Source organism: Aythya ferina, assembly GCF_964211825.1.
Source record: "Aythya ferina genome assembly, chromosome: 3".
Classification (NCBI taxonomy): domain Eukaryota; kingdom Metazoa; phylum Chordata; class Aves; order Anseriformes; family Anatidae; genus Aythya; species Aythya ferina.
In genome coordinates, this window is record NC_140298.1 from 83,359,455 (window position 1) to 83,381,122 (window position 21,668).

At 38.5% G+C, this 21,668-nt stretch overlaps 2 protein-coding genes across 3 annotated transcripts in view; both read right to left on the reverse strand.

The window, feature by feature from the left end:
* Positions 1-214: 214 nt before the first annotated feature.
* ALDH8A1 (aldehyde dehydrogenase 8 family member A1) lies at positions 215-11,481 on the reverse strand. 2 transcript variants are annotated; one of them, XM_084514566.1, is made up of 7 exons: positions 11,103-11,481; positions 6,638-6,785; positions 6,092-6,247; positions 4,790-4,939; positions 3,920-4,176; positions 2,963-3,124; positions 215-1,596 (listed from the first exon to the last, which is right to left on the reverse strand). In XM_084514566.1, exons 1-7 carry the CDS (start codon positions 11,238-11,240, stop codon positions 1,144-1,146), a joined length of 1,464 nt encoding a protein of 487 aa, XP_084370692.1. In that variant the 5' UTR covers positions 11,241-11,481; the 3' UTR covers positions 215-1,143. The 2 variants fall into 2 exon arrangements, with proteins under 2 accessions (XP_084370692.1, XP_084370693.1); XM_084514567.1 differs by lacking the exon at positions 11,103-11,481 and adding an exon at positions 10,986-11,093.
* Positions 11,482-13,733: 2,252 nt separating this feature from the next.
* The window catches only part of HBS1L (HBS1 like translational GTPase), a 60,286-nt gene continuing 52,351 nt past the window's right edge, over positions 13,734-21,668 (reverse strand). The window contains exons 13-18 of the mRNA XM_084513331.1: positions 20,856-20,960; positions 18,740-18,830; positions 17,106-17,214; positions 16,370-16,470; positions 15,368-15,512; positions 13,734-14,402 (exon numbers count right to left, since the gene is read on the reverse strand). Of these exons, the coding sequence (XP_084369457.1) occupies positions 14,391-14,402; positions 15,368-15,512; positions 16,370-16,470; positions 17,106-17,214; positions 18,740-18,830; positions 20,856-20,960 (563 nt within the window). The 3' untranslated portion in view covers positions 13,734-14,390. The remainder of the gene's footprint in view (positions 14,403-15,367; positions 15,513-16,369; positions 16,471-17,105; positions 17,215-18,739; positions 18,831-20,855; positions 20,961-21,668) is intronic.

Consider the following 21,668-nt stretch of genomic DNA (forward strand, 5'->3'; position numbering starts at 1 on the left):
ATTAGTAGTAATTTTCATCATTTCTTTTATATTTTAGAGGAGCATTTCTTTCCCAACAGTTCTGGAAAAATATTGCAACGCATAGTTATCTCTTCTCAGAATACAGGAGTTTGTGAAACCCCATGCAGTATTGTGTGCTGTGAAACTCAGCTCAAAACTTGGAAAACAAATCACAAAAGGCTGCTGTAGAAAATTCAATAGCAACATAGTCATCTCAGCAGAGAAAAACATACATCTTAATTTATTTTTCTTTTTTATGGAATGTGAACAAGTTTATGAGATACTTAATTTTAAAAAGCTCTGTAAATGAATGGGGAATTTTTCCAGTGGTTTTATGTATTTGTGACAAATATTTCCAACAGCAGATTCACAGACGTCACTTCTAGCCTCTACTAATGAAGAATTATGCTGTCCGTTCTAGACAAATCAGTGTACAGGGATGTGAAAAACATCACCACTGAGACCGACAACTGACAAAAAGCTGTAATTTCAGAACAGTTAAAGAACAAGTGTTAGGATGCTTTAACAATGTAATGTAAAACAAGTTATAATTAAAAAGTTTATTGCCTCTGTATATCATGAGAATATCATGACCCCATGATTTCATACCACTTAATAGATTAAAGGTACTGCCTCAGGCATTCAGTGTGCTATAGCATTAATCTTTGTCTGACATCAGTGAAGTGTAAAATGGATTGGTACATGGAATGTACTATTTATAGTGGAAATGGGCTCATTCTCATTACAATATCAACCTCACAATGTATTTGCCTCTTTGTCCCTCAATGTAATTCACCAGACACAGGTACAGTTATGCATCATTTTTTCTTCTGCCTTAGAGGGAAAGATTTCTGAGACATAGTTACTCTAAAAAAAAAATCTTACTTTAAGTTCAGTAAGATAACCAAGCAATCTGGTTTAGGATGGGTTGGTTGTGGAGTCCACACCAATCATCTCATCTAGCATGAAAGACCACATTCAACATTACCATTTGGGGTGGTTATTTTCAGATTTCATTGATGTTTCCTGAACAAATTTCAAGAAAAAGATGGCCACAACAGTAGTCTGTATTCCAGAAAACCATTTAAGGTAACACTAATTACTGTCATGTATTTTACCTTAAAATTCTTCCATTGACTTACATCAGTGCTTTATTGTGATGGTTTTGACCTCAGTGAAGAACTCATAGGAATCCTTTGCTCCCTCCCTTCCTATACCTGAGGCTTTCATCCCACCAAACGGCAAGTTCAGATCTCTAACAAGCCAGCAGTTGGTCCACACCAATCCGGACTGTAGCCTTCGTGCCACCCGATGAACGCGTCCTACATTGCTGGACCACACAGTGGCTGCAAGGCCGTATTTCACACCATTGGCTCTTTCAACCACTTCCTCTTCTGTATCAAATGCTACCACACATGTCACAGGACCAAAGATCTCTTCTTGCATGCAACAAGATTCATCCCTGACTTCTGTAATAATGGTGGGCAACATGAAATAGCCTTTGTGGTTGCCAGCTGGGAGATCCAAGGAATCCACTCCCTCTCCGCAGAGGATTCTAGCCCCTTCGGCCTGGGCTCTCTTCACATAGCTCCTTACCTGAGGAAACAGCAGGAAAACATCATTCCTAAAGGATACAACATTCTCAGAGTTCATCTCTCCAGTCTGGACAAACCAACCAGAGTCCAGGAATATCTCTAATGGCATCACACTGCCATTACTTCCTTTCTAATGACAGAGGGTTGGTTATTCCCCAACTTTTGTTGTTACGTTCCTGTAAAAACCTAGCAGGCATCACTTTCAGCCCTTCAGTAAGTATTCTCAAAAGGGTAGGACCCATGGTGAAAATACAAGTGGTCCCAGAACATCCCTCCCTTTTTCCAGGAGCTTGGGCAATTTGCCATATCTCTTGTGCCATGGTTCACTCACTTACTTTGAGTGATCTGTAATATTTTTCGACTTTACTGGCAGGCTTATTAAAAGTTTACATACCAATAGAATGATGAAGCCATGATGAAGTCTACAGAAAATCTCATTAATAAAGTTATTTCCATGACTGTCGTTATCGTTATGGTTATGTTGTTATCATTGGTTATGCTATTGAACTTCTTCTGGTCCAAAATCATTTCCTCATTTATCTCCCTATAGAAAACCACAGAGATACCACTGTGCTTCTTTCTCTTTTTATTTTCTTAAGCACCTTTGTAGGTTAGACTCGGAAGTCCTCTGTGGTACCACAGACAGAGGGCATTCAAGCAGTGGGCATTCCTACCACTCTACTTCACAATAGGCTGGTGAATGTGCCAAGGCCTCAGGAAGAGGTTTGTCTTTCTCTCTCAGTCTGCGGTTTTCAGGAAGCTTCTTGTTTATACTGATCGTGTCAGATAGTTTGGGGACATGAGTATCTGCTGTCCTGAACTCTGTCTAAGACCACAAAAAATCATTTCATGTAAGCCACTGAAGCAGACAGCATTTAATTGTGCACTCTCAGCTCTCTACACCCATGCAATTCCAAATTCCTGCTGACATTCCTAGGCAACTGCACTTGTACCCACCAGAATGTGCAGAGTGTTATAAAAATAAGACTTTTACCTCAGCCATTAACTGATGAGGCAAATAAGTGGTCTCAGCAAATGCAACATTAAAATACATTAAAATGTTGCTGAGCTGTAACATTGGTCAGTATAAATTCATGACTTGGGCATACCCGTTTTGACTTATTTCACTTCAAATGGGAAATCTTTTATTTTAAATTATTTTCCCCATGCAGTTGATTTTTCCAGAGTAATCACGTTATCCCAGGGCACAGCCAACAGAAACTTTACTAAACAAATACCTTATATTGGCTTTGAATCCTAATCCCTCACATCTAATCTTGGAGAGAACATGGCATATACCTCTAAAAACACCTTTTGTAATGCACTAGAAGATGAGATAAGATCAAGTAAACTCCATGTAACATTACCTTTTCTAGATGCTCTTTACTTATTAGTGCTCCCATGTTGACTGTAGGATCTGAGGGGTTCCCAACCTTCAACTTCTTGGCCTCTGCTACAAACCTCTTCACAAACTCACTGTATATACCCCTCTGAACAAAGATCCTGGAGGTGCAGAGACAGATTTCACCCTATCAAAACAAGCAAACAAAATCAGTTCATATTACATTGTACAACTCACAGGTTTTAGAAGTTACTTCCCACAATAAGACTTGGGTCCCTGCAGCCTCAGGAGTGCAAGCTACAATCACCAACACTGCAAAGCAGGATTTTTCCCAGATCAAAAAGGAAGAAAAAAAAAAAAAAAAAAAAAAAAAGTACAATAATAACAGGATTGTTCAGTCACTTACTAACCCAAGCAGATCTGATTTTTTCATTGATTACATGCCATCTTCCCCAACATTTTTCATAGAAAATGTGATTTCCATTTCTGAATGATCTTTCTCTTCCTTCCCTTCCTTCCTGATGCCAGACTATTTTTTTTTCTGAATGCTAGTCCTGAGGTGATTTCATGGCTTTGGTGATCTCTCCTGAGGATGGTGAAGAAGAAACGGGAACACTGGTAGAATCTGGGGGAAGTCTCCTAATTAAATTCCAACAAAAGTTTTCCACTTAACTTGCAGGAAGGGATTTAAAGCAACTGCTTCCTGGGGGGATAAACAATATATCTATTTTGAGAGAGATAAGGCTACTTTGTTACCTCTTATGGAGAGCCCTAGGAAGAGCACCTTATTATTTTGTTTCCCTGTTTGTGGAATAATGAAAATATTTTCATATTTTTCCACTTGGGGTTTGCTCATAACAAAGAATCTGGAAACAGCCCTTGACAATTTAGGATTTGGATTCAAAAGTACAGACACATGTGCTCACTCTCAAACACACATAAACCTCCTGCTGCAAATGCAGAGTACAAAGGTGAGAGGCACCTGGTTGGCGAAGCTGGACCGCAGGGTCGTGGGGATGCATTGGCTCAAGTCAGCGTCATCAAAGACAATTGCGGGGTTTTTGCCTCCCAGCTCCAGAGAAAGCTTTTTGCAGTGTGGGGCACTCTTCTCCGTGATCCGCTGGGCTGTGAGCGTGCTTCCCGTGAAGGAGATGAGGGGCACGTCGGGATGGCAGACGAGGGCTTCTCCTGCCTTGGCACCCGTTCCAAACACCACGTTCACTACCCCGTGGGGCATCCCTCATGGGAAGAGAGGCACAAAGTGATCACACCCTTTCCCTTGCTTTGTAGGTTTCTTTTGTCTGTTTTGTCCTTGGAGATCGAAAATTACTAGAGACAAAGACTGACCCTCAACTTAGGCAGCGGCTGACATGCATAGTCATGAGTTAAACAATAAAACCCATTCCACTCATCAGTTTGCCTGACGTTCATCATCAGTAACTCAATTTTCATTTATTCTGTAATAGGGAAAAAGCAGTTTTCCTCACATTTTTTTCTAAAAAGCACACCAAATGCAACCATGAGAATCACCAAGAGCTGATTCTCACCATCTCCCGCTCTTGCAGTTCCTCTGCTGGCATAATGGACATAGGAAATTCTCAAGGGGAGAGCAGGAGTGGGGAGGGAGACATGGGAAGACTTTTTCATGAGAAGATAGTGGAAAAAAATAGGGAAATAGCTGGGGTGGACAGATGGAGTAGTATGATCACAGGAAGAGCTTTTCACTCTCCAGTGCAATAATCAGTTGCAGTAGACCATCTTTCCCATTTTTTTTTAGCACTCCGATTTCTGCAACAGAAATGGTGCAGCAGGTCCACACAATTCATCCAGCCTAACACATTAAGGGACTTACCTGCTTTCTCCAAGAGTTTGCACATCATCCAAGCTGTAACAGATGTCATCTCACTTGGTTTGGCAACTACAGTATTTCCACACGCAATGGCAGGAGCTATTTTCCAGGTCAACAAATACAGTGGCAAATTCCAAGGACTGATTAAACCAGCTACAAGGAAAAAAAATATATAAATAAATAGAAATAAAAAGCAGGAATTCAGTCTAATGGGATACAAAACTTGATCCTGTAACCTCAAGCAGTTATAAACCAGTTCAAATTTATGAAGGAAATTTAGATATGACTTGCATTTCCAGACAATTGCACAATAAAGCTGCAGCTAGAACCAGTTCTCACAGGCAGATAATTTTAAAAGATCTGTGCAAATGATCCTAAATTGATCAGCCATACTCTGAGTTTTGCTGTTTATTTGGGACAGAATCATATTCACAACTGCTTTTCAGGGTTTTCTAGGAACATTATGGCAAAGCCATAAAAACTATTTACGTCAACTGGTCTGTGGTAACATTCTGTGTTAGCCTAGATCACTCTTGCTTTATGCTACTCTTTGGAGACTTGGAGACTCTTTTTTTTTTTTTTTTTTTTTTTTTTTTTCCTGATAAATTTTGGTCTAACTTATGAGTGCCAAAGTTTATCAATGTGCTAACTGCTGTTTCCACAAATTGCTGAATTACCAGATTTTTTTTTCCTTTTCAGTAACTGCCTTTGGGAATACTTCTACTTTACATAATAATAGAAAATGGAAGGAAAAAAATATCTGTAAGTGTTCGGTGTGACTGCTCATAAAAGCCACAGCAGGATTCCTCACTGCTTGACTGAGCAGATGTAGGAATGGGGCTTCAGAAAGAGTGAATTTTATGAGCAATTTCACCAGATTTCTTGTTCTCCATTGCTCATAAAACTTTATAAAGGGTCCTCTAGCTTTTAAGCAATTGAAACGTGAATTTGGAACATTTATACCTAATCATATAAAACTAATAATGGAGTCCTCGCCACTCCATCGCTCGTAAAGTGGGCCCAGGCACTTTGTGAAGCAAGAGCAGCATCTAGTGGCCGAGCAGAGCATCTCCCCGGCTCGAAGCCCCCCGTGCCCCGGCTGAGACGTGGCGTTGCGAGCAGCTGCTGCACTTCAACGACAAAGTATCATAACTGAATTTACATGGGGTGGCTCCGGATCTAGCAGCCAAGTCATGTTTAGCACGCGGCCAGGAAACAATAAATGCTAGCTTTATGAAAAAAAGACATCTCCCAGTTGTCTGAGGCAGGCACTGCCCGGTTTTCGGGGTTTCAGGAGCATCGTACCAACTCCCACAGGCTCCCGTGAGGTGTAGTGCACGCAGCCCATGCTTGCCATCTCGGTGCACTCTGTGGTGTGATGGAGGATAGATGAGGCAAAGAACCGGAGGTTGTGCACGGCCCGGGGGATGTCCACTGTTCTAGCAAACGTAATAGTTTTTCCTGAAACAAAACCAAGCACAGTGCTGTGTTATTACAGGCAGTAAATAGCTCCTCTAAACACCACTGCTAACAATGCATGTTTTTTCATGTCTTGGGGAGAAATGTCTTTTGTCCTGCACCCAAGTAATCCCCAGCACAGCATAATCACCATCAATAACAGCTCCCCTGTAATATTGCATCACAAATATGTAACAGCTCAAGTCAACACTTTGCAAGTCAGAGAAGCAAGACTTCAGATGCCACAGGAATCCCAGATCAGGGACTTCTACAAAATTCATGCACGTCTACAACAGTTTGAAACAACAGCTCACAGCTAAAAATCTGGACCATGTCCTCTGTTCCAGTGCTCATCAAGACAATGTATTTGAGATGAACAGTTCACATTTTTACCCTGATCCTTTGACTCTGCTTGGGCAAATTCTTCCAGGTCATGTTCAATAAGGTCTGCCAATTTGTTCATGATCCGAGATCTTTCCAATGGACTTTTTGAGGACCAAGCTGGGAAGGCATCTTTGGCAGCTCTGACAGCAGCTTCCACCTAAAAAAAAGCAAAAGAGCAGTGCTGAATATTAATGAAAGGCCTTAGAGAGAATATCAATCAATCCAACCTGCTCATATTTGGATTAATAATCCAAATCACATTGCCGGGAACACTGTATCTCTCCAGAGTTGTGACTATTGATAGATTCTCCATTTTCATTTTCTCAAGACACTATCCCATAACTGAAAAATGCTTTTGAACATTTCTTTTCTTGATACTGCATTTCACTCTCACTCTGGCTTTTCTCTAAACTTGCAGGCAACCCTCCAGGACTGGAGAAAGTGTCAGGCCAGTCACCTGGCACCAGCAAGCACCACTGGTCCAACCCATGCAAAATCTGGTTTCTCATGGGGGAAGGTACAAGAGTTTCCTGGAGCAAATGGAGCCTCAGTTTGAATGTCCACAGTTTGGCCTTGCAACACAGGATATAAGTGATGAAAGTAAGGGGTTGTGGAAGGAAAAGATTGCATACCCTGCTAACCTCTGATTCCCTTTCCCCTTTGCCCAGTTGGATCAATCAAGGACTGAGAGCATGCCTATGGAAGAGCCACTCAGAGAAAAAAACTTACCTGATCACAGCTGGAAACTCAATACTGTCCCCACATTAGAAAGGAGCACTATTTATTTATTTTTAACTCTTGGGTTTTAGTTATTTCTCTCATTAAATACCTAGTGGAGTCTACAGATGTAAAAAAAAAAATAAAAAAAAAATATCTTTATATGCATTTACATTGATGCTAGACATTAGCTAGATAAGACTACTGAAAAGGACCAGTGACTTACTGTGTGAGGTCAAAACTGCGGTTTGCAGTACTGGAAATGTGAAATGTCTTCTTCCTTTCTCTCTTCCCTTTACCCATTCTAAATTTCCTCCCCCAACTGACATAATACATTTATAACTGACATGTATTTCTGTCTGCCGATGCTCTGAAACTTGGGAAGAGTTCAGAAGCTTCACTGCCTTAAGCATGGGGAGCAAGAGCTTTGTGCACATGGTTAGTTTGCTCTCTCCTAGGAAAGAACTGCTGCTGAGGTGTTTTGGCTGGCAGCAGGCCTAAGCTTTCACGTCCCACTGCCCTTCTGCGACTCTGCTCTGCAGCACAGCTGGAGGAGGCACAGCACAAACACATTCACAATAGGTCTCCCTCCACCCCTGATGGAGCGGCAGTACTAAACATCAGCCCACCAGGCTGGCAGCAAAGTCTTGTGGCTTTTTTTGTCATTGTTGTTTAAATCGGTTGAAAGCAGAAATGCTGGGGCACTAACAGGCCTACTCCTATTCTTACCCCTGCCATCAGTGTGGTTCCAGTGTTCATCAATATGGTCATAAGCACTTCATAAATATAAATATATCATTTTACTATAAACACATAATATTTTATAATTATAGTAGAATAATTTATATATATTATTGTATAAAATATATTTATATTTAAATATAAAACAATAGTGGCTGTTTTGCTGGTGTGTTTTGCCTGAGATATACATAGTTTCTGCATGGTCCTTCAGCCTGACTTTTCTGAATACTGGCAGAATACCAGCACTTTTCTAAAGCAGAATAGGCTTAAAACAATTAAAATTCAACTGAAAGCACTCTCCCTCATCAGTCTTTTTCTCTGGGCACTTAAAGTAGTTACCTGGGTCTATTGATTTATAAGTGGGTCCTTCTGGATGCTGTTTACCAGTCTCCCAGATTGCTAAAATGGCTACCAACACCCTTACATATTTTAATTAAATGCACTATTTAACCAACTTTTGATTATATATCACTAAATTGCTTCTACTGCCTAATGTATGTATCAAGGTGGGCTTTTAGCCAAAGCTTAGTTGGTTTCCCATCATTTTTGCTCAAAAATTTCTTCAGCTTTGTGTAACCTAACCAAGTCATTAACCAGGAGGATGTCCGTGTAATATAAATTATATGATTCTGGCCCCCACTAATGTCACAGCATTGGAAATGCACAGGAGAATTTATAGTTTTCCTCAAAATAAGAGACAGAGTTTGAGGGACAGGATGTTAGTGGTCTGGAGGCCAGGCTGGGAGATAAACCAGCTCAGGCAAGGTCATACAGATCATTGGCCAAGCCCACAAACCCAGACTCTACCCTTTTGATTGTAGTTCAACCACCAAGCTGCTGGAGTAGGGCCAAAGCAGGCCTGGGAAAGGGGAACTGCAGCCTCTGGAGTGAGTCAGGTGTGGAAGGCAGGCTACCCTGAAAAGGTTCATCCTCTGTGAAACGATACAACCTTCAGTAATTAACTTGTTCTTCCACCCTCCCGTCATTAGGTGCCATTGTGGTGCTGCTTCTCATCTGTCCTCTCCTCTGCTGTCTTTTCCACCTGGTGCTGCAATGCTCCAAGAGAGGCTGATGTGAAGGTAAGGCTATCTGCATTTTTAAACCCTCCAGCAAGTTTAAAAGGAAGAAGTCACATTTTCATGGACAGCAGAAGATAAAATTAGCAAAGGAAGGAATATGAAGTGACAGTAGACTAGTCTAAAAAAAAAAAAAAAAAAAGGCTCATACAGAAGTAGTAAGAGGGAGCAGCCACCTAGTTTGACTCGCAAAAAGAAGTGAAGTCAAGCCATAAAGAAGACATGCATAAGAATTCAGCTATGAACTTGTGTCTGAAACACTTCCTTCTGCTTTCCTCTCCTGCACAAGAAAGAGGCAGAAAGAACACACTTTAAAGCTATCATAAAAGGTTCACATCAAAATACCCAAAACTGCCCTGAGGAGGACATTATATATGCATTCCCCAAGGTATGATGCATAGGAGCAAGATTCTTTAAAGAATTTTTTTTAAAAGAGATTTTTGCCAGGCCTAATTAGCAATCATCAGCCTGTCTTTTGGAGATACAGGGCGCTTGTGCAGCCTGCATCGTGGTTTTGGCAGAAACCAGCTCACCTGGCCCCTGCAGCTGACCTGGTGTTGAATACCATGGCCAGCAATGGGTTTCCCCTCTGTCTCCATTCTGTGTCCTAACTTTCCACAAAAAACAACCACAAAATCTCAAACAGGATGTTGAGCCTTATGAGAAAAACATGAATTCTTCATTGAACCTGGACTTAGATGCTTATTTTGAAATCTCTGGATATCCTCTAAGCAGTCTGAGATTGCACTTACTCTTCCAGCACATTCCACTAGTCACCAGTGGATGCCAGCTCTGCAAAGCCCAATCTTTTTATATAGCTGTCTGAAGGCAGGAGTATAGCACTTGCTGACTTTACAGGACCCAAACACTATGCACAATCCCCAAGCTGAAAGAGAAACGCCATCGTTATGCACATACATTTGAACTACAGCTCCAGCATGGCCAGTAGCCTAGTTTTGTTAAGTTGTTCTGGCATTCTCACATCTCTCTTGTTTTTATGATTCTGCAAACAGGAAGATTTGCACCTGCACATCAAAGAGAAGTCTTTTCAGGCATAGTTAAAGGTTAGAGTGAACTTACACAGATGAATTCTAGCAAACCCAACCTGTTACACTTTAACCCTTGGTCATCAGCATCTAGCAAATATTTACTCAATGGAAATTACAGTGCAAAGGTTTCTGCTGAAAGAAGCTAGATGTCAACAGGGATGAAATACAAGTGGAGGAAACAGGTACACATAGTAGAAGTTTTTTTTTTTTTAAATAAATGTTTTGAAAATGAAAATGGTACTAGTCACTACTAGTGACTGTTTTCCAAGTCTCTGAGCCTTTTGCATTGTGTTATCTTTTCCAGCTGTTTCTTTCCATGCCAAACCTGAAGCAATATGGTAGACACTTCTAGGTCCCTTATAAAGCAGTAGCAATGAAACTGCAGATCACCCAATAAACGTTATGTTACCCTTCCACACTAGAATACATTCAGGGTACCAGGAGATATTCATCCCATCAGAGAGCACAGGTCTAGGAAGCATTACGTTGTTGCAGAGGACAGACTGCTTCATGAGGAAATGTACACTCTCTGCAGCTTTTTTTTTCTTCTTTTATGACACTTCAGGGGAAGAGCCAGAATGCCAAAATCCTTTGCAAATGATCAAGACACAAACGTAGAACACTGTATACAGTGCCTCTAAGTTTGTTTACATTGGCTTAGGTTCTAGCCTGTAACTTTTGAATAGCAAAATTAAAAAAAAAAAAAAAAAACAGTATTTGCTGCCGCAGCAATAAATTACACTGTTCACTGTTACAACACAATCAAGAACTTACTCTTTTAAACGTTGAAGTCTTCAGCATTTATTTTTTTGATCTCTCACCTTCCAACTTCTCCCACTCACGATACGCATTTAACATTTCTACCTCTCTATGCCCTTGGATAGTACTCACCTCTTCCTTGCCACTGTCTGGCACACTGCAATAGACATCTCCCGTGGATGGATTATAGGAGTCTATGTAGGAGGAACAGGGAACAAATTTGCCAGCTATAAAGTTTTCCAGCACTAAGAGAGCCTTTGAGTGAGCCATTGTTAGCTGCTTGCTTCATCAGCGATTTTTTCCTAAGAGGTGTCAATTTAGATTTGTAGTTCTGTAAGTATTTGCACAGCAAGTTTGAACTCCTCCCCTCTCTCTCCGTCTTCCCTGCATTGCTCGTTCATAAGTCAGATGAAACTCTGGCAACAACAGAAACAAAGAGTAAAGGGGGAAAATTATTATTTCTGTGACTTCCCCCACCCCAGGAGCTGAAGCAGGGAGGCAGGATCAGATTAAGATCTATGAAGAGAGTTCCTCTCTCTTTGTGAGAAAAAAAAAAAAAAAAAAGCACTGAAGAAAGGGAGAAAAACAGTTGTCTCACAGGAAAATTTCTCCCTGACTTTTTCAAGCTACAGTCTGCAGAAAGTCCTTCTGCAACAGCTATACAATATATATATATATATATATAAATAAATAAAATCAAGATTCAAATACTTAGCCAGGGACTATAGAGAAGCCTGTTATATGTAATTAAGTTTTGCTTCAACTTCCCAAGAACCTCAACTTTCCAGTAACAGCTGTCTCAAATATATTTTACTCCAAGAAAGAACGCTTAAGACTATCAAATGGCTCTAATATTGCATGTTATCTCTTTGCACTCCACACTTAATCAAACTGCTACATCCATACTGAAGAGCAGAATGCCTATTTCTTCTATGAAGAAAGGCTCAGAGAGGTGGAGATGTTCAGCCTGGAGAGGGAAGGCTCTGGGACGACCTTACTGCAGCTTTTCAATACTTAAAGGGGGCTTATAAAAAAAGATGGAGAGCAGCTTTTGGCTTGGGCAGACAATGACAGGACAAGTGAGACTGGTTTTCAACTAAAAGACAGGAGATTTAGATTAGAGGTTAACAGGAAGTTTCTCTCAGAGGAGAGGCACTGGAACAGCTTGCCCAGAGAAGCTGTGGATGCCCCCTGTGGCAGGGGGGTTGGAACTAAGCGATCTTTAAGGTCTCTTCCAACCCAAGCCATTCTATGATCACCAGGAGATTGTGGACATCTCAGTCAGCAGCCTAGCAAGGTGTTGAAACCTAGACCACCGCCAAGCCATAAAATTTCTTGTGGATCAACACAAATCTTGATTGAATAAAGGTGATATGGCTCTGTTGCTCAACAACAGATCTTCTATTCGTCAACCAATTGGAGCCTCTGGGGAAGGGTTCAAATCAGTGTCGAAAGGTAGCGCAGTCATGTTGAAACTGGATTAGGTAATATCTCTGGCTCTCCTAAGCTATGCAGGGGGAAAGCTTTTCTGCAGTCACAGAATACAGAGTAGCAAAATTTATGGCAACTATGTGTGAGAAGGGTTATCAGAGGTTCATTCCATATCACACTTCCTTGTCTACAAGCAGCAAGGAACATACCAAAGTCTTAAAACGGAAGACACATTCTTCTGCTTGCAGTACCTCAGAAATAAACTGAGAAATAAACTGACGTAAAATCAACCTTAACATTTTCTAGGACTGAACACAAGTTCAAGTGGAACAGGTTCAAAACAGGAGCTTGGCAGTATGCACTTCTAGAATCTTACAAATGCACTGAAACATTCATGATTGACATGTTGAAACTGCTGCATATTTAAACGCAATTTCTGGACTATGAGAAGACGTACTAAGTAGTGATATATCATAAGCTTCAATTTTGGCAATAACAGTTTTCAGGTATTCATTTGATTTGGCATTATTCATTTGCACATAAAGAATCTCTTGATACTTCTACAGACATGCATGCAGCAAGGAATAAAATTTATATATGTGGTCAAGTGTATCGAATACCTACTGAACTGGGGCTAAAGCATGCAGTTACAAAACAGGTTGCTTTTCACTTGTGTGAAGAGTAGGTATGAACCAGCACAAATGCATGATTTTGAACAAAATAACAATCATAGCTTTCTTGTGTTTACTATGCAGAACACAGCTTTACAGGCTTCAGTTAAACCAAGTGACTGATGCATTCAGTTGAGTACTCTAGTTCTTCCCCCCACACTGTGATCTAACCAGAGTTCTTTCCATGCTGCAGCTGTGTACATTTCCAGGAGTTCCTGAGGACCTCTCAGAAAAAAACCCACACACCTTCCAAACTGTGGTAAAGGGGAGTTGACCCGAGTTTATTCTGGAGATGGCAGAAGAACTCTACAGAACTCTCATCAGTTGGGTGGCTTCACCTGCCCTCTGCCTGAAAAGTGGGAAGGAGTTACAGGCTTCAGTAACCAGAACAAGCTGGCTTCAGCATATATCTCAAGATTAAACTCCCAGCTTTTGTTCAAAAGAGTACTACATCTGCGTGAAAAGGACGTATACGCACAGCAGCTGCACTAAGAAGCAGCGGGAGAAAAGCTGAAATTATTTCCAGAGAAAGACAAGCCACTTGCCAATTTTGCATTTTAGTTTGAAAGTTTACATTGAAATTTATGAATTAGGGAAAGCAAAGAAAGATGTAAAAGAATTTAGAAGTGCTTCAATAAGAAAAAAAAACAAAGAGTCAAAATTATGCTCTAAGTTATTTTATTAATTTTACATTTTAAAAAATAAAATTAGCCAATGTTGGCACAGCTTCCACTACACAGCAAAAGAAACTTTTTTTTTTTTTTTTTAAATAAGTTTTGGGACAGGAAAAACAATCCTGGGACAACACTACATGCCAGTCTCTTGGAACCAGAGTAGATAGTTCTTTTTTCCCTGAATATGCATTCAATTCAAACCTCAAAATATATTAGACCAATAAAGTTACTTTACTGAATTAATGTGCAGCAAAAAAAGCAAATCAAAGAAAATATGTAAACAATTTATGTCTGGAAGTAAGAAGTTTGTTTTGTGATGATTCACCACTTTTTTTCTCTAATTCAACTTTCTAACATTTTTCCATCAAGCTCTTTAAGGGGTAAATTCCACATGGAGTAATACATGGACTCTTGTGATCACTAAGTGCAACATTAGCAACTTCTTGTCAGTTGGCGTCTTGTTCTGTAATGGGAGAGACTGCTGAAGGGCTCCCCAGAAGTCTAACACAAAGTAACTTTTGTCACCATCTTCTATCCCCAAATTAATTGCACTTGTTCCTTCAGCTGAAGTAACTGGATTCTTAAACAGATGTTTGGTTATCTGATTGCATTTTGGTTGGATTATGGAAGTCCTGGCACCACTGTCATTCTTTAATCTAAAAATAAAAGCAAATGAAAGAAAAACTGGTGAAAAATGAAGTACTAGTTGTAAAATGATCACCTCTTTTTAACATGGTACTGTTAAACATGGGAAAAATAACTCCTTTTCCTCTGAAATTCTCTGGAACAAGTTTACAAGGACTAAAACAGTTAACATCTAAAACAACAGTTTAGTCCCCAGTTCCACAAATACCAGACATCATAGATCTAAATATCACCCTACTCACTTCAAAATACAAGTTAGTAATAATTACAAGTTCAAATTAGTAAGGGGGGGGGGGGGGGGGGGGAAGAGCGTGAGAGAGAAAGAAGTGCAAGATCCAAGCCCTCATTCTGGATCCTACTTAAAACCAGATTTAAAACCATTAAAACATCATAAAGCAGAGAGCCTCTGGTAGACCAGAGAGAAGCCCAAAATTTTCAAGCTCTAATTGCACATTTTGACATTAAGTGACTTAGCTTTAAGTGTCAGTACCAGAACTTGGTTAATGTGACTAAATTTCTCTCCCTCAGGTCTAGAATTAGAACTTAAATCATAATTTTAAGATCATAGCAATATTTTTTTCACATGACAGATAAAGGGACATTTTTATTTTTTGCTCCTAATACAAGGTAAAGTATATTTATTTAGCCCCACAGCTTCCTCCCACTTACACGATTGGAAAAAGACTAATGTATACTAAAACTGTGAAGAGCTATTTTTAACTACTGAGAGGGGAAAAAACGTACAAGATTCAAAAGTTAGAAATAGATAAATTTTTTTATTAATAAATCGAACATAACTATGGCAAGTTTTCCTTATACCTTTCTGAAGCCTGGCCTCTTTTTCAGCAAAATAAATTCACTTTTTAAAAGTTAAAGGGTGTAAAATCAACTTTGTCGTAGTCATAAAAAATAAACGCTAAATGAAGTCAACACTATTCCTTTAGAGTACAGAAATTCCACTATAACAATGACATACCTCTGTGACAACTCCTGCAGCAATAGTTGAACCACTGTAGCGTAACATAAACCTCCCAAGCTCTTTAAAATCTTTATACAACTCTAGAGCAACAGGCCTTTGAGTCTGTAGTTCTATTAAAGCATTCTGGCCTTTGGTCAGGAACCTGAAGGTAAATATGGAGACAACTATTAAAAATATATGCATGTATAAATGAAAACAAGAATAGTGAGTAAATGGAAAAAAAAATAAACTTGTAATGCCAAAAGTATAATGATCGAACTTGATTTCAAGTGTAATCCACGGAACCAGATTGAAAACTCATTCACCTGGAGCACACCTATTAAAAAGGTATCTGATTTTAATTTTAAAGCTTCCAGAGAAGGTCATCCACTGCAACATTTAGAAAATTATTTAGGATGTAATTATCCCATTAGCACCTGTTTTTTACATCTAGGAGAAATCAGTCTTGTTTTAAACCCAAATCCTAACACTGAAGATCCAATTCATTATTCTGTGGAAGTCATGACTTTTCTTCCCATTACTTTTCAGTAACAGTCTGAGCCATGCTATTTCTGGAAAATGATTATTCTGATAATGTTGCATATATCAAATAACACCTCTATCCAAATACAGCTTTAAACAACAAGAGCAACGTTCCCATAGTTTAACTTGTATGGGAAGATTCTCTGTTTTTCTCTGATTGACTGTGTAGAAGAATTTACTTTAGAAAGTAACCCATATCCAGAATTGCAACAAGGTTCCCACACTGTTTCAGGAAGAAAAGAGATAATTTTATGTCATTTTATTTCTCAGGTGCTCAGCACTCATTAAGTGGGAATAAAGTTTTTCACTTTGAAAAGCACTCTGAAATCTAAACATGAACCAACTATAACAATGAAAGTATATTTTTATGTCCTTATAAACATATTATTGCTTCTTAATAGAACCTTCTTGCTACCAATATTTTAACTAAAAATCAGCCCATTTCTTGTGTAATCATTAACTATTTAAAACACTTACTTAGGCTTTTTCTTTGTCACTTCACCAGTGCTTTTGTGCAGGACACTCAATAATCTTCTAATAGTAGCGGGTTCACTTACGGTTTGATAGTGTAAAAGCACCTAAAAATATTTTTTCAATTATTAAGTATTATAAAATAATCAGAAATCCTAGGTGTTAATACTTGAAAATATCAAGTTTCTTTAAGAGTGATCTTTAAAACAAATTCTTATAGAAATCCTCTCACAGGAAGAGTTACTGTATTCAGGAACTTACAAAAGTAATTTACTACACTTTGTGTTCTCTGCCAATATGACAAAATGACAAAAAGGTCATGTATTAGTTCATCATAACTACATTTTTCATTCTTCAGTGTTTTGCTTGTGTCATGTCATTGCAGTTGTGTAGCATGAACTGATTCCCCATCCCCTTACCCCCAAGGTATCTTATAATCAAATGCATCATTATAGTCCTATAGGGTACGTGCTTTCAAAAGAACAGCCTAGCCTGACTGTGGTAGAACAACATGTTCTCTGAAATGCTTAGGTAGGTATCAGAAGTCAGTAAGAATGTGCATAAGCAACCCTAAAGCACCTTACATCCTCTTCAAATTGCAGGAAAAATGAGATTCTGCTTGAGGGAGGGAAGTACATCTGGACAATAAATGACTCTGTATTAGGGGGGTGTGGGAAAGAATGCAGAGAGGAAAAGCCCTGAGCAACCTGCAATGAAAGTAAGAATTTTCAAAGAGACTTACAGGGAATCCTTTAGTGATTGGAACCTCAATATTAAAAATGAGAATCCGAGCTCTGAATCGAGTGCAAACTTTAATGGGCTCCTTGGGATCACAAAATACACAGCCAACGCTACGAGAAATGAGAACAAAATTTGACATCTTGATTTAGAAATATTAATTGCTTCACTGGAAAGAAAAACAAAGCAAAGACAACATTTTAACAGTAGCTTGAAAAAAATAATCAGGAACACTGTATTAAAAACTGTCACCTAATTAATTTCTATACAATGTCTATGCTGTTTTGTGGGCATGCATGAAGAGGTCTGTCTAGTTCAATGAACAATTACATCCATTGCTAATCAGTTTCTAAAAATGTCACCGTTTCCTGTGTGTAGGTACTTTGAAGAATTAGACTTTCATTCAGAGACTAATTGTTCCAGATCAACAGCATGAAATACCTCCAGGTGCTTAAAACTGCAGTGCTGCTGCCTGTAATTTAACTATTTTGTGGATAAATGAACATCATGATCAGGACTCTCAAAATTTAAGCTCTCTCAGCAGCACTCACTTCCAAAGAGCTTTACTTCTAATAAATTGAGTCACAAGAAGGCTGATGCCTTCAAGCACAGGAAGGCTCATTAAGATAGACTAGACACAGCTTTTCAAGAGCAGCAAATTTTAACCATCTAAAATGAAAGAAAAAATTAATCCCACACAGATAGTGAGCTGCATGATTAAACCTACATATCAGATGTATTTGCATCAAAATCAAGAGGACTTAAAACTTATACCTCTTCTTGACAAATCTATTACATCTCCAGAAGAGAAATGACATCAAAGAATTGAATCAAGCCTTTTTCTCCATTTACCGAAGAGAATCACTCACCATTGTGAAATAGAAATACAGAAAAGCCCGACTTATTTTCTTTAAAAACAGAGTACAAATTTGCAAACTATCAAGACAAGGTGTTTTCCAAACAGAAGCTTTAAAGTTTCATGTTTGAAGTCCAACAGGAATGTAAAAAAACTGTACAAGTTATGGATCCAATTATCTAGCCTGAATAACAATTGTCACTTACCTAAAAGTTTAAGGCTTAGCACAAAACCTACAGACTGAAATAGACACAAAATTATTTGCTGTGTCTCATTAAATATGTCAGGGAAAAAAAAAAAAAAAAAAAAAAGGTCAACTAAAAGAAAAAGCATCTCAATGTGTTGAACAAAGTTTAGCACCAACTTGGCTTGTGCAGTTTTGCCTATTGGTATGCAATGGCAATTGTTTGGATGTGTTTTTTAGAATGATTTATGATTTCATAAGCTCTTCAAAAATCTTTTCTTTCATTTAGTAATAAGGATTTATTTAGTTCAGCACTTCAGATACCCAAGGAGACAGCTTAAGGAAAAAGGCTCTGAAGGCTGCCAGTGTCAGCACGACATACGACAGCTAACAGTATTCTTCTGAGGTTGCCGTTGTACATATAGCAGATGTTTCCAACGTTTGTACATGCAAGCCAGGTGATATGTATCACTTCGGTTTTAAATATCCTGGTAGCCACATCATTCTTCAAGTAAACCGCTGATTGTTAAGTGTAATAGTTATAAAGCTTTTCATTAAAAACAAACCGTTACTTAGACTGAAACTCCGTTTTGCTCACTTGATTTTGATGATATCCATGCCGGTCAAAGTGAGACTAACGTGATCTCCTGCTGCAGCCCAATCAACTGGTTCATCATGCAGTGTGATTCCTGGAAATGAGTAAGAACAGAACCTCACAGTGAAGTACCTAGGTTCTGGGCTACAAACAAACAGCTCTGTTTGGGCCATTTGTGCTTCATCAACCATTACTCATCAATTTTCAGTATGAATGGGTTGAGAGTAAAAGCTTATTAACTGAGAACACTGAGGAAGCATTTTTTCTTCCTTGGTGAGGACTCACTATTCTCTCACCCCACCCTGCACAATAACATGGCTTTATTTAAGCCAGAAGAGGGGACCTGGCACTTGTCACAGAGCGCAGATGACGCAGTCCTGAAAATGCCGTAGTACTAATATCTCCGTGCCTGCCCCACCCTTCCTTTGAGGCACATGCACACCCTAGACCGCATCTTTCATATACTTTAATGGTACTATGTCAACTTTCATTTACCTTAAGTGGGTTTGCTGACTCTTTCATAAAAAAGCGTAACAGATGCCTTTCGTTCACAACATTGCATCTATTAGAAAGCATCATTGAAAGTCATTTTATTCTGACTTCTATGTATTTTAAACATTTTAAAAGATACCCTGGCTGGTAGGTGAGGATAAAACTAATTATTCCCGATTAAACATTCTGAGGTTTTTGGTAGACACGAAGATTGATATTTCTCAGCAAAAACACTTCATAATTACTGCATACATTTTATAGACTCTAGTTCTATTTCACTACAGACTGTATTTATTTATTTGCAAATGTTTCCAAAAACACTTGTCAAAGCCGTGCCAGAAAGCATCATTCAACTACAAGCATGTTAAGTACTGCTTTTTAAACAGCGTTGATAATTATTTCACACGTATGTGTCATTCTCACAGAATGATAAACGAAGTACAGTTTCTTGAAAATGAAAAACTGAGATTCTAATGTGCACACGACATTAATATATTACAATAAATTAAATTCTTCTTTACAATAAATATAAATAATACGTGCTTAATGAACTAATACTCCTTATCTTCACCCATATGTTAGCCATATGAGAGGACGGAACACAAGAAAACCATAGACTTGTACCATTGGGGATTCTCAAACCAAATATGATCCCCCCCAAAATTTTTTCCATGCCACTTCCCCCATTCCCAAAACTGTTGGGTGACTATAGCAGTGCAACACCTATTCTTACACACACTATGGTAACGTTCCTGTGCATTGCAAACAACAAGCATACAACAGTATAAACAGGCACACTGAAGAGCTGCTCAGATTAACACTGAGCAAGCTGGTTCTGGAACAGAGCAGAATAGTGACAACAGCACACTGCTGAATTCAGGCATATAGTTACCTATTCATTTATTATAAGGGCTTCATTTTTTTACTCATTGATCCATGTAGAAAAATCGTAATTTTATCCTTCTGTTTGCATATGGAACAAAACCAGCTTTGCAGCACAAAGACAGAAAGCTAAAACAGGTGAATACTCAGTATCTTGACTTAGCTATTTCTCTTTTCAGAAATCAATTGTATTAAAATTTAAATCCAATTTCCTTCTCTTTTGTTGTTCAAGACAATTATATCCTGAAAGTTTGTATATTAATGAAAGGATTAGTGACAAACCTCATAGAACAAACAGCATAAAATTAATTCTCATGCTTTTTCACATCTAATTCATAAGATTCATTTCTAAAGGTTGTTCAGCATCTTCACACCTCCTAGCAGCAGTAACACTGCACAGCAAAGCTGAATATTAATGATTCCTGTACTGCATTTATTTATTTATTACAGATATTGCTGTAATTCATAAGTTTTTAAAGTTTTCTCATAAAACAATGTCAAAATTATAAGGCCATAACATCTGGAATATCTGTTATGGCAAAAAAAAAAGTAAAAAAAACATGCAAGATTTTGCATACTTTTCATAGACATATTTATACAGACACAGTCACATCTAAAGAAATTCGTTTTATGCTTTCACATTTTATGTTTGACAGTTAGTATCAGTTTGACAGTCTGTTACCATTTCAGTAACTGCTTCTAGCCCAGTATGACCTGAAAGTAAACATGCTTCTGAAGACTGTACCTTTTGCAGTGCAAGTTTCATTAGGAGGCATTGCCAGAAGTCGTTCTCCAACTTGAATATAGCCTGCTTCTATTTTTCCAGTCACACAAAATCCTGATCCTTGGTCTGCAATAAACACAGTAATAATTTGAAACAACTTCATAAAGTCAATTTCCCATCACAAGCTAGCCCTTGAGAAATGCATAGATAAGTTTTTTAATATAACGAAGGTTTTTTTTTCCACTGTAGAGTTCAGTACTTGCAAGTTAGCCAGCTGTGCATCATAGTGAAAATGAAACATTAAATTCAAAACCTCTAGATCTTATGTTTTTGAGAACTAAGGGAGAAATATCCTTCGTTACACAGATGTAGGAACATGAAGAAATATTTTTTAGTTTTTCAATATTAGATTAAGCCCCTTAATTTCTAGGGATTTTGTTTAATTCAGGATTTCCTCACTATAATTCCAAATTAAAAAAAATACACCACAGTCATTAAAATTCCCATGCATACAGGTGCAACTTCCTATGTCATTTACTCTTTAACTGAGTCAGAATCCTACATGCTTTGTCTGCATGTTTTTTTTTACTCCTATAAAATAAATAATAATAATAATCCTGTCCTATTTAACAGTAGTTGTATCTGTGGATGACTTATGCACTTCTAAGTAAAAGATCTGCGATTTATTTTTCTTCTCGAATGTCCACATACCTTACCAATATGTTCATTGATCAGCAATTAATCAGTTATTTTTAAGAGATGTCCTACACACCCACATTTATGCATACAAACCTTAAGAAATTCCCCATCCGTGTCGCATGTTTGTGGGTGTGT

Coding starts and splice junctions, on each gene's coding strand:
- ALDH8A1 (XM_084514566.1), bottom strand. CDS start 11,240: ATGGCTCACTCAAAGGCTCTCTTAGTGCTGGAAAACTTTATAGCTGGC. Junction 6,248..6,637: donor AGCAGAGTCAAAGGATCAGG/GTAAAAATGTGA, acceptor GTTTTGTTTCAG/GAAAAACTATTACGTTTGCT. Junction 4,940..6,091: donor ACGGGAGCCTGTGGGAGTTG/GTACGATGCTCC, acceptor TTTTCCTTGTAG/CTGGTTTAATCAGTCCTTGG.